The sequence below is a fragment of the Heterodontus francisci genome, chromosome 38 (assembly GCF_036365525.1).
Source record: "Heterodontus francisci isolate sHetFra1 chromosome 38, sHetFra1.hap1, whole genome shotgun sequence".
NCBI classification, from domain to species: Eukaryota; Metazoa; Chordata; class Chondrichthyes; order Heterodontiformes; family Heterodontidae; genus Heterodontus; species Heterodontus francisci.
In genome coordinates, this window is record NC_090408.1 from 36,992,874 (window position 1) to 37,010,063 (window position 17,190).

The 17,190-nt window shown below is 44.3% G+C and overlaps 1 protein-coding gene across 7 annotated transcripts in view; it reads left to right on the forward strand.

Annotated features, from left to right (window-relative positions):
* Positions 1–17,190, forward strand: part of LOC137352536 (A-kinase anchor protein 13-like) — a 424,312-nt gene that overhangs the window by 363,520 nt on the left and 43,602 nt on the right. For 6 of the 7 annotated variants that reach the window (XM_068018105.1, XM_068018108.1, XM_068018109.1 and 3 more), the window contains 5 exons: positions 3,444–3,511; positions 9,282–9,348; positions 10,760–10,889; positions 13,360–13,472; positions 16,413–16,589. In XM_068018105.1, coding sequence (XP_067874206.1) covers positions 3,444–3,511; positions 9,282–9,348; positions 10,760–10,889; positions 13,360–13,472; positions 16,413–16,589 — 555 coding nt within the window. The remainder of the gene's footprint in view (positions 1–3,443; positions 3,512–9,281; positions 9,349–10,759; positions 10,890–13,359; positions 13,473–16,412; positions 16,590–17,190) is intronic. The other variant, XM_068018107.1, reaches the window with a different exon arrangement.

Genomic DNA, 17,190 nt, shown 5'->3' on the forward strand with positions numbered 1-17,190 from the left:
TTGCTACCTAATGTTTTCTAGTCAAATGCCATTAAAGTCCAAAGCAACTGTAGACTTCAGTAATACTATAAACAGCATCATTCTGTGTCCCAAACATGTACCATTTGTTAAAGGAATGTAAGGTTCAAACCTAAATTGATTAACTGAGGGTAAACGCTAACAATCATGACATTAAACAGCTTGTGGTTGACAATTGTAACTATATAAGCAATAAGAAAGCCCGTTTGAGTTGGCAGTCGTATTGCAGTTGGCAGTCACTGTGACTGTATTCTAGTCTTGCTGTAGAATCCATGCCTTTCTATTCCCAGCTGACAGCGATCAAGACTTCTCTCCAAGAAAGATCTGTTTTGTATGAGGTTGATTTGACACGTTGATACTATGCACTGTAGGAAAAAACACACATGCCAATACACATTACTACAGTGACTACACACTTCAAAAGTACTTCATTGCCTCTAAAGCACTTTGAGACATCCTGAGGTAGTGAAAGGCGATATATCAATGCAATGTCTTTCTTTCACATTGCCTGATACTCCTTTTGCTTAATTTCAAATTGTCTCCATTGTCAATGCTTCACCATAGTTTTATGCAACCTGAAATATACGCTCTCGGAAGAACAGAAGCAATAATTGTCTTCCTGGGTGCTCAAGATCTGACGAACATAATATGTAAATTTCACATGCGCATCATTGCTTTTAGTAAAATCCAGGTGACAACGCTGTAGTGTATGTATTTTTTCTTTCGAGCAATGAGGGTTAAAGCCAAGGTCTATTGTACAGGACAGACACCAAAGTTGAAAAGAGCAAATAATAAGATGGGATAAATCAGATAGCAATGGTTAGCTTGGATTTCAAATGCCTGTGTGGTGGTGTAGAAAGAGAAGACTGAAGGAGCTGAGGAGGTCCACAGTTTTGAGAAACTAGAAAAGAATGAGTTTGAGACTGCGCAGAAACTCTTGAATTCAGCACGAAGGTCTTGATTTTAACAGTGAAGGTGCGGGGAGGTGAAGGGAGGGGAACTTCGAGCTAGAGGCTACATTCCTTCTTGGTTCATGCACATGACCAAGAGATTAATAAATCTTAGTTTATAAACAGTAAGTCCCTTCGCTGTCACTGTGGTAAAAATGTCTGGCCCTCTATGCATCTCTCTCCTCCCTTTGACCCACCATTGGCAACCATGCAGTCAGTCACCTGGGCTCCATGGTCTAGGATTCCTTCCCTAAACACCCTGCTTTCTCCCCTTCCTCCTCGTCCTTCAGTACCCACCTTAAAAGCTACTGGTCACTCCTCCTTGTTTGGCTAAGGTTTTTTTTTTTCATTTCTTGCACCTCCATGAAGCTTCTAAGGATCTCTTTTCTAAGAGGTGAGTTCTATGTAAATGCAGATTAAATCATTTTACCAGCTAAGTACTGGGTTTTAAAAACAGAATTTACAAATAGTGTCATCGCTGCCTATGTGACTCTCTTCAGTCTTACAGCTGAGTCATTTCACCTTCTGTTGAAGAATCTCCTCAAAATATTATGTAGCCTTTGCGCTCTCAACTGCTTACTCATTACCTTGTGCGTAGTTCCAACATTTGCTGCGTTATAGAATGGTTACAGCACAGAAGGAGGCCATTCAGCCCATTGTGTCTGTGCCAGCTCTCTGCAAGAGCATCTCGCCTTATCCCACTCCCCCTACATTTCTCAGTAGCTCTCCAAATTTTTTCTCTTCAGATAATTATCCAATCCTCTTTCGAAAGCCTCGATTTAATTTGCCTTCATCACACACTCAGGCACTGCATTCCAGGTACTAATCACTCACTGCATTTTTTTTTAATGGTTTTCCACACGCTGCCTTTGCATTTTTTGCCAATCATAAATTGGTGTCCTCTGGTTCTCAGCCCTTCTGCCAATGGGAACAGTTTCTCCCTATCTATTGTCATAGGAACATAGGAGCAAGAGTAGGCCATTCAGCCCATCGAACCTGCTCTGCCATTCAATACGATCATGGCTGGTCATCCACCTCAATGTCTTTTTTCCCACGCTATCCCCATATCCCTTCATGTCACTGGTATTTAGAAATCTGTCAATCTCTGTTTTAAATATACTCAATGACTGAACTTCAACAGGCCTCTGGGGTAGAGAATTCCAAAGATTCACAACCCTCTGAGTAAAGAAATTTCTCCTCATCTTGGTCCTAAGTGGCTTCCCCCTTATTTTGAAATTATGTCCACTGGTTCTAGACTCCCCAACTAGGGGAAACATCTTAGCTGCATCTACCCTGTCTATCCCTTTAAGTATTTTCTAGGTTTCAATTAGATCGCCTCTCGTTCTCCGAAACTCTAGAGAATAGTTTCCTCAATCTCTCTTCATGGGACAGTCCTGCCATCCCGGGAACAAGTCCGGTGAACCTTTGTTGCACTCCCTCTATGGCAATAATATCCTCCCAAAGGTAAGGGGACTACAACTGCACACAGTATTCCAGGTGTGGTCGAACCAAGGTTCTGTACAATTGAAGCAAGACTTCACTACTCCTGTACTCAAATCCTCTTGCGATAAAGGTTGACATACCATTAGCCTTCCTAATTGCTTGCTGCACCTACATGTTAGCTTTCAGTGACTTATTGACGAGGACACCCAGGTCCCTTTGTACATCTATAAATTCTAATCTCTTACCATTTAAGAAATACTCTGCACATCTATTTCTCCTACCAAAATGGATAACCTCACATTTTTCCACATTATATTCCATCTGCCATGTTCTTGTCCACTCACTAAGTCTGTCCAAATCCCCTTGAAGCCGCTTTGCATCTTCCTCACAGCACACAATCCCGCCTAGTTTTGTGTCATCTGCGAACTTGGAAATATTACATTTGGTCCCCACATCCAAATCATTGATATATATTGTGAACAGACCCCTCATGATTTTGAACACCTCTATCAAATCTCTCTCAATCTTTGGTTTCAGATTGGCAGGGATTGTAGAGTTTGCCATGTCTGCATCATTCTTGTTCTTAGCTGCCATTTTTTGTTGGTGTGTGTGTCACTACCCCTCAGCTTGTTTGTCCCTCTTTCTTTCTTGCTCTCCCATTCTGCATCTCTTTGCCTTTGTGTGCTTTGGCTCGCTGGTGCTAAATCTTTCTGCCTTTTGACTATCCTTGCATCTTTTGCCCCATCTCTGTGCTTTACTCTTTTATTGTGTCTGACTATGTTCCTGTGATGCACTTTGGGCCATTGTGCTGCACTGAAGGTGTAACATAAATGCAAGCTGTTATAGTTATTCTACTTGCATTTCACTGCATCCTGTTCTCTGAAACCACCAAGATAATTAGGTGCAAAAAAAGTACTGCTCTTCAAGGATAACCGTTTTTAAAAACATATTTATAGTGGTTTATGTCGGTTTCCTGTAACTGAATTTGGTGAAGTCTTTTCTCTAACAACTTGAATTTTTCTATCTCTTCAGATTGTAATGCACAAGTCCACAAGGGCTGCAGGGATAGTCTGCCCTCCTGTAACAAGATTAAACAGAAGGTATTTATATTCTCAATCTCTGTGTGCAATGTGAGAAGCCATTTTAGCACTTAACTGTTCCTCATGAGTTTTTGTACTCCTCAAGGTGCAGAATATTGATGCTAGAAAATGGAATACTCCTTTGGTTTCAGGCATCTAATGTCAGCATCATGCATTTCCAGTTTATGTATAGTATAGGTTTGATGCAGAGTAAGCCTCCAATTATGTGACTGTAGCGCAGCAGTAGCACTCTCAACTCCTGTGTCAGACCTGTTCCATAGACTTGAGCATGTGTTTCAGGATGATAGTTCATTGTAGTACCGCACAATGGGAAATGTTGTTTACTGGATGAGGTGTGAAACGGAGGCCCGAGTGGACATAAAAGCTCCCATGGCACGATTGAAAGAAGAACAGGGGTGTTCTCCGAGTGGCCTGACCAATTGTTTATTCCTCCTCCAAAGCCACGGAAAAAAAAAAATTAATTTGTCATCAATCTCATCGCTGTTTGTGGGGTCTTGCTGTGTTCAGATTAGCTGCTACATTTGCGCACAATACAACAGTGAGTGTATCTCAAAAATATTTAAATTGATGTCTTGAGGACAAAAAGGGATTGTCCCCGATTGTTCCAGTTCCCATATTATAAATCCTGTCGCCTGTTTGAGTGAAATTCTTAATCCAGTGTAATTGCTTTTGTACTGGAATCCATCCCCTTAAGGGACTAAATTGAGCCTGTCCAACCTTGTGTCACATAGGGGCCTAACAACCAGCAGTCAGGTGAAGCTTGCATCCCATCAGCCAGAGCTAAATTTTAACTTTGAATCCCAGTGACGATTGAACCCCACCTTGAGTATTCTGTCTTGTTTAGCTCACAATTTGAGGTATTAAAACCTGGGAGCACTGCAAAGAGTTGGCAGGAATCTGATCCGTAGTATCAGGCAGGGATCTTGTAGAGATATAGAGGTAACATCCGGCTGAATCATCATGTCCTGCCGCTGGGAGTGGTGGCGGGCGAGAAAAACAGCGCCGGCACACACGGGTCTTGTCCCGCTGTGATCTTGTGTCTGACAGCTTATTAACATATGCATGGCGGCCAGTGGGGCCCCCTCCCCCCCCACCCCCCTGCAAAATCACGTGGCAGGGGCGGCCTTAGTACTGCTGTGAATGGCGTCATCTGAGACTGGAGCAGGAGGTGGTGCAATTTTAAAAAGCTGCCAGCCTGCAAAAAGTTCCAAAGATGTAGAGTTGACCCCATCCACTGTCCCCCTTGCTGATGCATGATTAATGGATGCAGAGTTCCAAATCCACCCCCCCCCCAACTCCCCAGTTTCTAGCTACTTAAATTTAATGAGCTCGCTGCAAAAATGATTAAGAGCAGGGTGTAACCTACCAACCTGTGCAGACACCGAGGACTCTTGCCTCAGTGGCACTAGCTTTACAAGGATGGGAATGTGAAGGCATGAGTGCCGCACAGTGAGCTGAAGATTGAAAACGGCTGTTAGGATTGTGACAAATTCTATTAAAGTGTATTCAAACAGGTAATTTCAATATTCAAAGCATGGTCCCACCGCAGAGTGCGGGCGGTGCCGCCACAGAGCTTCCCCGCTGGGAAGTTGGGGCCTGGCAATTCCAGCATTGGGCTCTGTGGTGGGTTGCTCCGATTTCCCGGCTCTGTCCTCCCCGCGGAACCTGCCGTCAGGCTGGGAACAAAATCCAGCCCATTGAGTGTAAAAATCTAAACATTAAACTATGATGGTAGAACAAGCAGGAATAGATTCAGATCGGTGAAAAGCAGATTTTTGACTGATGTCCAGAAGACCTTCGCACTAAGAATAATCAGAATGTGGAATTAACTTCTGGATAGTCTTAAATAATGTAAGGCACAACTGGAAATGGTGATGGAAGCCAAAGAATCATCTTGATTTATTTGTATCTTTTGAACTGGACAACCTTTGGAATTAAAGGCCGGCTCGGGTCTGCAAATGAAACCCGACGAGCCCGACAGAACACGTCTGACCTGAACCTGAATCTTCAGTTAACCTAGCTTCCATTTTTCACTTTTTAAGCTTGTGCAGATAAGCAACAAAAACTGTAACTGGACATAGAACAGAGAACATTACAGCGCAGTACAGGCCCTTCAGCCCTCGATGTTGCGCCGACCTGTGAAACCATCTGACCTACACTATTCCATTTTCATCCATATGTCTATCCAATGACCACTTAAATGCCCTTAAAGTTGGCGAGTCCACTACTGTTGCAGGCAGGGCGTTCCACGCCCCTACTACTCTCTGTGTAAAGAAACTACCTCTGACATCTGTCCTATATCTATCACCCCTCAACTTAAAGCTATGTCCCCTCGTGTTTGCCATCACCATCCGAGGAAAAAGGCTCTCACTATCCACCCTGTCCAACCCTCTGATTATCTTATATGTCTCTATTAAGTCACCTCTTCTCCTCCTTCTCTCCAACGAAAACAACCTCAAGTCCCTCAGCCTTTCCTCGTAAGACCTTCCCTCCATACCAGGCAACATCCTAGTAAATCTCCTCTGCACCCTTTCCAAAGCTTCCACATCCTTCCTATAATGCGGTGACCAGAACTGCACGCAATACTCCAGGTGCGGCCGCACCAGAGTTCTGTACAGCTGCAGCATGACCTCGTGGCTCCTAAACTCGATCCCCCTACTAATAAAAGCTAACACACCATATGCCTTCTTAACAGCTCTATTAACCTGGGTGGCAACTTTCAGGGATTTATGTACCTGGACACCAAGATCTCTCTGTTCATCTACACTACCAAGAATCTTCCCATTAGCCCAGTATTCTGCAATCCTGTTATTCCTTCCGAAGTGAATCACCTCACACTTTTTCGCATTAAACTCCATTTGCCATCTCTCAGCCCAGCTCTGCAGCCTAGCTATGTCCCTCTGTAACCTACAACATCCTTCGGCACTATCCACAACTCCACCGACCTTCGTGTCATCCGCAAATTTACTAACCCACCCTTCTACACCCTCATCCAGGTCATTTATAAAAATGACAAACAGCAGTGGCCCCAAAACAGATCCTTGCGGTACACCACTAGAAACTATACTCCAGGATGAACATTTACCATCAACCACCACCCTCTGTCTTCTTCCAGCTAGCCAATTTCTGATCCAAAGCACTAATTCACCTTCAATCCCATAGTTCTGTATTTTCTGCAATAGCCTACCATGGGGAACTTTATCAAACGCCTTACTGAAATCCATATAGACCACATCCACGGCTTTACCCTCATCCACCTGTTTGGTCACCTTGTCAAAAAACTCAATAAGGTTTGTGAGGCACGACCTACCCTTCACAAAACCGTGCTGACTATCTCTAATGAACTTATTCTTTTCAAGATGATTATAAATCCTATCTCTTATAACCTTTTCCAACATTTTACCCACAACCGAAGTAAGGCTCACAGGTCTATAATTACCAGGGCTGTCTCTACTCCCCTTCTTGAACAAGGGGACGACATTTGCTATCCTCCAGTCTTCCGGCACTATTCCTGTCGACAATGACGACATAAAAATCAAGGACAAAGGCTCTGCAATCTCCTCCCTGGCTTCCCAGAGAATCCTAGGATAAATCCCATCTGGCCCAGGGGACTTATCTATTTTCACACTTTCCAAAATTGCTAACGCCTCCTCCTTGTGAACCTCAATCCCATCTAGCCGAGTAGTCTGTATCTCAGTATTCTCCTCGACAACATTTTCTTTCTCCACTGTAAATACTGACGAAAAATATTCATTTAACACTTCCCCTATCTCCTCTGATTCCACACACAACTTCCCACTACTATCCTTGATTGGCCCTAACCTATCTCTAGTCATTCTTTTATTCCTGATATACCAATAGAAAGCCTTAGGGTTTTCTTTGATCCTATCCGCCAGTGACTTCTCGTGTCCTCTCCTTGCTCTTCTTATCTCTCCCTTTAGATCCTTCCTGGCCAGCTTGTAACTCTCAAGCGCCCTAACTGAGCCTTCACGTCTCATCCTAACATAAGCCGCCTTCTTCCTCTTGACAAGCTCTTCAACTTCTTTACTAACCCACGGCTCCCTCGCTCGACAACTTCCTCCTTGCCTGACAGGTACATACTTACAAGGACACGCAGTAGCTGCTCCTTGAATAAGCTCCACATTTCGATTGCGCCCATCCCCTGCAGTTTCCTTCCCCATCCTACGCATCCTAAATCTTGCCTAATCGCATCATAATTTCCTTTCCCCCAGCTATAATTCTTGCCCTGCTGTATATGCCTGTCCCTGCCCATCGTTAAGGTAAACCTAACCGAATTGTGATCGCTATCACCAAAGTGCTCACCAACTTCTAAATCTAACACCTGGCCGGGTTCATTACCCAGTACCAAATCCAATGTGGCATCGCCCCTGGTTGGCCTGTCTACATACTGTGTCAGAAAACCCTTCTGCACACACTGGACAAAAACAGACCCATCTAAAGTACTCGAACTATAATATTTCCAGTTAATCTTTGGAAAGTTAAAGTCCCCCATAACCACTACCCTGTTACTCTCGCTCCTGTCAAGAATCATCTTTGCTATCCTTTCCTCTACATCTCTGGAACTATTTGGAGGTCTATAGAAAACTCCCAACAGGGCGACTTCTCCTCTCCTGTTTCTAACTTCGGCCCAGACTACCTCAGTCGACGAGTCCTCAAACGTCCTTTCTGCCGCTGTAATACTTTCCTTGATTAACAATGCCACACCCCCCCTCTTTTACCATCTTCTCTGTTCTTAGTGAAACATCTAAATCCCGGAACCCGCAACATCCATTTCTGTCCCTGCTCTACCCATGTCTCTGAAATGGCCACAACATCGAGATCCCAGGTACCAACCCATGCTGCAAGCTCACCCACCTTATTCCGGATGCTCCTGGCGTTGAAGTAGACACATTTTAAACCAAGCTCTTGCTTGCCAGTGCCCTCTTGTGTCCTTATAACCTTATCCCTGACCTCACTACTCTCAACATCCTGCACACTGGAACTACAATTTAGGTTCCCATCCCCCTGCTGAATTAGTTTAAACCCCCCCGAAGAGCACTAGCAAATCTCCCCCCCCAGGATATTGGTACCCCTCTGGTTCAGGTGAAGACCATCCTGTTTGTAGAGGTCCCACCCACCCCAGAAAGAGCCCCAATTATCCAGGAAACCAAAACCCTCCCTCCTACACCATCCCTGCAGCCACGTGTTCAACTCCTCTCTCTCCCTATTCCTCACTTCGCTAGCACGTGGCACGGGCAACAACCCAGAGATAACAACTCTGTTTATTCTCGCTCTAAACTTCCACCCTAGCTCCCTGAATTTCTGCCTTAAATCCCCATCTGTCTTCCTACCTATGTCGTTGGTGCCTATGTGTACCACGACTTGGGGCTGCTCCCCCTCCCCCTTGAGGATCCCAAAAACACGATCCGAGACATCACGTACCCTGGCACCTGGGAGGTTGTTTAAAAAGTACATTTAAGATTGGAGCCACGTACCGGAGGTGTGATAGTGTGTCCGGCCCGACCCGACCCGACCTGAACCCGAATGCCAGACCGGGAAGAGCGACCCGACGCGTGGGTTTGGGTTGGGTAACCCTGCTCTATTTGGAATTGTGTTCGCTGCCTCAGCTATTCCTAAAATGTCGACTTAATTGTGAAGTGCTCAAGCCAGCCAGTGGAAAGCTGCAAGATGAATCTGTGATAATCTGTATATTTTCTGACGAGGTTTTCCCTGACATAGATGTTAATTAGCATCAAATTCTTTATTTCAGCAACAAAGAGCCCCTCAGGCCCAAGATTCTTCAACGTTACCCACTGACGTCACCATGAGAAATAAAAGTAAGCATCTTTTGATCCGTATCTAGAACCCACTGTATGTATTACCTGGGGATACTCGTATACTTAACCCAATTAATGGGTTACGGGGTTTACACAGAATTGTCACTACGACTTCACCATTTTGATAAGTGTGAAATTTTCACATTGTCCTCACTTGTGAAATACACCCAACAGTGCAGTAATGGACTTCTGGCCTTCCAGACTTTTACTGTGTGTGGAGCGAGCATTTTGAGCTGTATAATGCTAAGCTGGAACACTATCGGGTACAGGTCTGTCTGCTGATGGGAGCAATTTGAGGTGGTGAATTAAAAGTTGCATTCAAGAAACGTAGCACCACAACACTAAAACAGAGGTGTGATTATTGTTTTCTATTGGATTTTGGTAGCCATCAGCTAAAATAATCTCTCAGTAACATTCCTGTACGCTGTGAGGGTATTACTAATGTCCTTTGAGCACAGTAAAACTGAGCAAGTCAGTCAGGATCATGCAGCTTTAGCCTGCAGCTAGACTAAAGAGCTACTACACGGGGAAAAATGGATCTCATGGTGAAGGCCTACTGCCAGCTATCTGGAACTCAGGATAACATTGGTCAGGATTTCAAGGGTGATCACTTGGAGGTCAGAGGTAAAGCATTTACACTGAATAAAGGCTGTTTGTTGGTTATCCACAATGCTGAGGGGGAGACATGGGAGAACTTGGAAGGTGGGGAGGGAAGATTTCATGATGATGTCTGTGACTTCATGAATTATTGAATATATAATGTTGTTGATTTTATTTTTAGGATGCTTTGTTGGGAGGATAGCTGTGTGCCACAGAATTTTTTTTTTTTTGGTAGAATGTGATTGGTAATTTTTGTGTCTGAACTAGTATAAAGCATCAGGCACCTGATTTGTTGGAAGGACCATGATCTGTGGAATTTGATTAGTTAAAATTTTGGGACAGGATTTGTTGATCTCTGGTTCTTTGATATTATTGGCCAAAAGTTCCTGTCCTCTGATTCTTGGATGGACTCCATGAATTGGCTTCCCAAGCTCACCTGCCACACAGGAGTTCTGGCAATAATGTCCTCAAAGCCCAGCCCTACATGTTGTATTTCTTATCTACTGCTTTGTCCCATTGGAATTTTGTGGAGCTAAGCGTTTGGAAAAGGCTGTCCTTAGCACCATCCTTATTTGTGGATAACTCCTAATCCAAATACCAAGATGTATCAGCAGGTTGAGATATCTCCAAATTAAAGACCGTTAAATTTTAGATATGTTTCTTGGGGCTCCATGGTATGAACCTAAGCAGTCTGTGGAGACTAAAGCTTAGATATCCACCATATGCCTAACATAATCATGTTATAGTTATGGGTAAGATAACATTTTACGGTTATATTTTTACCTGTTGTGTTTGCGTTCTATATATTTAGCTTTCCAACCCAAAGAGCGCCCAAGGTCAGCAATAATCCTTCAAGATGACAACCTATTGAATGCTCCAAATAGGAAAATGCCCCTTTACCGATCACTCTCCAAGAGTATGTCAATAGCCAATATCGCAGGGTAAGTTAGGTTATTTGTGTAGTGTATGAAAGTGCTGAATGATTTGTGCGAGAGATCTGCATTAATGAACTGGAATTAGCAACAACTTGCACTTGTTTAACACATTTAATGCAGCAAAATACCCTAAGAGGCTTTGCGAAAAGGAACGACAGAAGTTGAAAACGTTACAGGCGTTGACGGACAAGTTGGTCGTGCGCATCCACGTCCCTCTGGGGTGGAGAATTCCAAAGATTCGCAATCCATGGAGTGAAGAAATTTTTCTTCATTTTTTGGGGATGAAACTGAGGCGCCGCCTGTCAGGTGGATGTAAAAGAGTCCATGACACTTTAGAAGAAAAGTAGGGGAGTTATCCCCGGTTTCCTGGCCAATGTTTACCCCTCAATTGACATCTCTTCAAAAAATTAAACGGTCTCTCTGGTCATTATCACATTACTGTTTGTGGGAGCTTGCTGTGCGCAAATTAGCTGCTGCATACGAACATATGTAGGAGCAGGAGTAGGCCACTTGACCCCTCAAGCCTGCTCCGCCATTCAATAAGTTCATAGCTGAACTGATTACTCCACATTTCCACCTACCCCCGATAACCTTCCACCCCCTTGCTTATCAAGAACCTATCTACCTCTGCCTTAAAATATTCAAAGACTCTGCTTCCACTGCCTTTTGAGGAAGAGAACTCCAACGACTCAAGACCCTCTGACAAAAATTTCTCCTCATCTGTGTTAAATGGATGACCCCTTATTTTTAAAAGTGACCCCTAGTTCAAGATTCTTCCACAAGGGGAAACGTCCTTTCTACATCCACCCTGTCAATGCATTTCCTACATTACAACAGTGACTACACTTCAAAAGTACTTCATTGGGTTGTAAAGCACTTTGGGATGTCCTGAGGTCATGCAAAGTGCTATAGAAATGTAAAACATTTCTTTCTCATCCCAGTCCTAAATGCTGAGATTACAACTCCTAGTGCTTGATTGTTGAGCAGGGTAACAGTCTCTACCCTGTTGAGCCCTCTAAGAATTTTATACATTTCAATGAGATGCCCTCTCATTCTTCTGAACTCCAAAGAGCATAGGCCCATTCTATTCAGTGTTTCCCCATAGGACAGGCCTCTAATCCCAGCCATCAGTCTAGTGAATCTTTGTTGCGCCCTCTGGAAGGCAAGTACATTCTTCCTTCAGTAAGGAAACCAAAACTGTACGCAGCACACTAGTTGTGGTCTCCTCAAATCCCTCTATAAATTTGCCAGTAATGGATTCATTTGCAAGTTTTTTTTTATCGTCAACCAGATAACGTAAATCCATCACCATGTTTGAGTCGACATCCCATGCTATTCAAAAATCCACACCGTTTGAGCTTGTTTCCTTGATGGTGCACTTGTTTAACAGATGGCCCTTGCCCTCCCATAAGTTGACACCTACTCATTTGATAAAGGGTATGCAGCCTTGTTCCTATTGCTGGAATTGTTGCACCTTACTGACATTCACAGTGTTGTTCCATTGTGATATCTATTGCTTACGCCTACAATCCACTCTGCAGTGTTACAGTAAACACACCATCTGGCGTTTACTATGCTGGAGGAGGAGTGCCAAATGGCATATATGTTAATGGGCAGGTTGGGCACAAGCAAAGTGGGAGAGAAAAATAAGCTGACAAGAAAATTTGTCGTCTTAGACTCCATTCATAATAATCTTAAACATTTTTAGTTGAACAGCAGAATGGAAATGCTTTCATGGAGTGTTTGGAAAACTTAACACTCACGTTGCCTCATTGCCGACCATATGGGAGCTTCACACCCGAGTGAATCATTGCTTCACCAGCCTTCTGAAAAAAGGAGCTTTCACAATGACAAAGCGAGAGTCCCACATATTGCTTCCTGAAAGATGAAATGTCCTTTTTTTAGGAAGGGGACAATAGCCTGTATCGTCGTGTCACAATGATGTGATGAGATATTGTTTGTGTCCTTGCATCATGGTTTCAAAATGTAAAATGCCTTCCTTTGTTCCCTCCCAACTCTGAAGCCCAGACTGTTCCTGGGGTGCACTTTCACAGACACCAGTAATTCTCCAGTTCCGTACACAAGTGCCTACTCTTCAAGTGTGAGTCTAAATAGTGAATGTGGGAGAGCATCCTACATGATTGTGTCTTTAATCATGTTTGTACACGTGTTTTTATGAAGCATCACTGGACAGCAATCAGCAGCAGGACCACTGACAAATTTATCTCCTCCTCAGGCTTTGCGCGAGGCGGCCAGTTGTAGTGCCCTGGTTGCTGTTTTGTCTGATCTTAATTAAGCGCAAATGAGACCTTCTGGTCTGTATAGCAGTATACAGGCACTGATTTTGACCCATGAAGTTATCAGGAGACCCAGCAAAGCATTTTCGTGTAACTCCTTTTATATTTTAGTGCCATTATAGTTCAGCTTATTCCCCTTTACGCAAGTTGAATTTGTTTTTTTTTATTGTCCTGTGTAGACCTGCTATTGATGAAACTTCCCTTGCTTCTTGGCGGGTTTTGTCTCAGTCGACTGACTCTCTAAACCACATAAAACAAGTGACTGAGTCAATGGAGTCGCTGACTGATGAAGGTAAGAATCGTGTTTAGTGAGAGAAGGCTCACGTGGCCCTCGTACTTTTCCTTTATTTTAAAAAGCTTTAGTTGAAGGGCCTTATGAACAGTCAAAGTGAAGTGCCGATGAAACAGAAGGAAGCAAACAGAATCCCCTTTTACAAAACGATTTTTTTTTTTTAGTGTTTTTTAAAAAAAAAACGCTCAATCGACAACAGCCCCTCACCAAAGGGAAGATGATTGCTGAATCCCACTGTGTGTGAAGCCCATGAAACTCTGCCATGCAAATGATAGCTTGCTGCCTTTAAATATTAATCCTTTGACTGCTATTATAATGGGGAGAGTTAACCCATTTCATACCCTGTTCATGTACTAATGCTCACAGCATCATTTCAAAGGCTAAGGGCAGGGACACCCGAAGCTGGGGTACTGCTATCTGACTGCACAGAACACAAACATCTTAATGGTTCAGATCAGGACCTATCTCTGAATATCTTCACTGAGTTATGCATAATCACCAAGATCCTATTCTATTCCAAACCCAGTTGGATAATGGTCTCCCAAGATCTGGTCTGGAAGAAGTTCAATCACCAGTACAGAAGGTAGCTTAGAAAATTTACCACTTGCACAATACACGAAGTTAAGGATGTGAGGATCCATTGAATGCCTGCCAGTATTGCCTATATTTAAAATACGCCTACTTCATTCCTGTTGACCCACTACAGTAGGATGGTATAACAGCAAATCAATGGGGGGTAGGATCAGTAAGTTCGCGGATAACACAAAGATTGGCCGAGTGGTTAACAGTGAGGTTGAGTGTCTTGGGTTACAGGAAGATATAGACGGGATGGTCAAATGGGCAGAAAAATGGCAGATGGAATTTAACCCTGAAAAGTGTGAGGTGATACACTTTGGAAGGAGTAATGTGACACAGAAGTATTCAATGAATGGCCTGACACTGGGAAGTTCCGAGGAACAAAGGGACCTTGGCGTGTTTGTCCATAGATCTCTGAAGGCAGAAGGGCAGGTTAATAGGGTGGTGAAAAAAGGCATATGGGACACTTGCCTTGATCAATCGAGGCATAGATTACAAAAGCAGGGAGGTTATGTTGGAGTTGTATAGAACTTTGGTAAGGCCACAGCTGGAGTACTGTGTGCAATTCTGGTCGCCACATTATAGGAAGGAAGTGATTGCACTGGAGGGGGTGCAGAGGCGATTCACCAGGATGTTGCCTGGGATGGAACATTTAAGCTCTGAAGAGAGGTTGGATAGGCTTGGGTTGTTTTCGCTGGAGCAGAGAAGACTGAGGGGTGACCTGATCGAGGTGTACAAGATTATGAGGGGCATGGACAGGGTGGATAGGGAGCAGCTGTTCCCCTTAGTTGAAGGGTCCGTTACGAGGGGACACAAGTTTAAGGTGAGGGGCAGGAGGTTTAAGGGGGATTTGAGGAAGAACTTTTTTACCCAGAGGGTGGTGACCGTCTGGAATGCCCTGCCTGGGAGGGTGGTAGAGGTGGGTTGCCTCACATCCTTTTAAAAAGTACCTGGATGAGCACTTGGCACGTCATAACATTCAAGGCTATGGACCAAATGCTGGCAAATGGGATTAGGTAGACAGGTCAGGTGTCTTTAATGCATTGGTGCAGACTCGATGGGCCGAAGGGCTTCTTTTGCACTGTATTATTTGATTCTGTGTGAATGGTTTGAAAGTTAATTTATACTGGGCATTAAATAACACTTAATCTTTTCTTTGGGCCTCCTTATCTCGAGAGACAATGGATACACGCCTGGAGGTGGTCAGTGGTTTGTGAAGCAGCGCCTGGAGTGGCTATAAAGGCCAATTCTAGAGTGACAGGCTCTTCCACAGGTGCTGCAGAGAAATTTGTTTGTCGGGGCTGTTGCACAGTTGGCTCTCCCCTTGCGCCTCTGTCTTTTTTCCTGCCAACTACTAAGTCTCTTCGACTCGCCACATTTTAGCCCCGTCTTTATGGCTGCCCGCCAGCTCTGGCAAACGCTGGCAACTGACTCCCACGACTTGTGATCAATGTCACAAGATTTCATGTCGCGTTTGCAGACGTCTTTATAGCGGAGACATGGACGGCCGGTGGGTCTGATACCAGTGGCGAGCTCGCTGTACAATGTGTCTTTGGGGATCCTGCCATCTTCCATGCGGCTCACATGGCCAAGCCATCTTAAGCGCCGCTGACTCAGTAGTGTGTACAAGCTGGGGATGTTGGCCGCCTCGAGGACTTCTGTGTTGGAGATACGGTCCTGCCACCTGATGCCAAGTATTCTCCGGAGGCAGCGAAGATGGAATGAATTGAGACGTCGCTCTTGGCTGACATACGTTGTCCAGGCCTCGCTGCCATAGAGCAAGGTACTGAGGACACAGGCCTGATACACTCGGACTTTTGTGTTCCGTGTCAGTGCGCCATTTTCCCACACTCTCTTGGCCAGTCTGGACATAGCAGTGGAAGCCTTTCCCATGCGCTTGTTGATTTCTGCATCTGGAGACAGGTTACTGGTGATAGTTGAGCCTCGGTAGGTGAACTCTTGAACCACTTCCAGAGCGTGGTCGCCAATATTGAAGGATGGAGCATTTCTGACATCCTGCCCCATGATGTTTGTTTTCTTGAGGCTGATGGTTAGGCCAAATTCATTGCAGGCAGCCGCAAACCTGTCGATGAGACTCTGCAGGCACTCTTCAGTGTTCACTCTTCACTTAATCTAATGTACATTTAAAATACAAGAATTGTGCACCATTTATTTGTGGAGTTCAGATGTCTTCGGCTTGTGTAAAAAGGCCATTGCCATATACCCCAATAGTATTTGTGACTCGAATTGTTTCAGTGGCCACCAAAATGAGATCTCAATCTCCAATGTTACTGCCAGTCGGGTGTGTGCGAATGTGGTGACATGTAGTTACAGTAAGTGCTGGACATCGATGTTTATTGTCAGACTCTCCATTTGTACTCCACGTTCCCACAGGTACAGATGTCATGGACGGGCAGCTGATGGGAGAGTTCGAGTCGGATGCTAAAGAGCTGGAAGCGGACTCCTGGAGTCTGGTGGTGGACAACAATTTTGTGTGTCAGCAGAAGAAGGAAGTGATTAAGCGGCAGGATGTTATCTATGGTAAAAGTTGATGTTTATTCCTATTTTAAATGGGGGCGCTTTGATACATTAGAGTTTGTAGATGCAGCATGAGGCCCAATTAGTCCTATCCTTTTTTGGAGATGAACCCCACCTACCAACATTCTCACCATATCCCTCAGTCTGTCCTCCAGAAATGCATCTGATTACTGATTGCTTCAATTGTCCTTTCTACGCCTTTATCACCCTTCTGAATTTTCCTCTTGCTCTTAACATTTGATGAGTTGCTTTCATTCTTTCACGATGAATCTCAAGTGAGCAGACAAGGCCCAGTGTACAGGACACCACTGAAGTTAGAAAGAGTGAGAGACGGTGAAGTAAACCGAGTGGTGGTGGTTAGATGGGAAATCTGTGGGAGGAATTTTACTGTTGTGAGGTCGAGGAGGAGGGCAGTGTGTTTAAAAATAGGCCTTGGCGCAGTGCGAATGGAGGATGGAGAAAGTGTGTGCATTCAGAGTTGGAAAGAACAAGAGAGGAAATTCCAGAGAAACAGAGACCATAAAGTTTGCAACGGGGAAGAATATTGAAGGCTGGAATAAGGGCAGGGAATGGAAAAGTTATGCAAAAGAGCTTGATAATATGC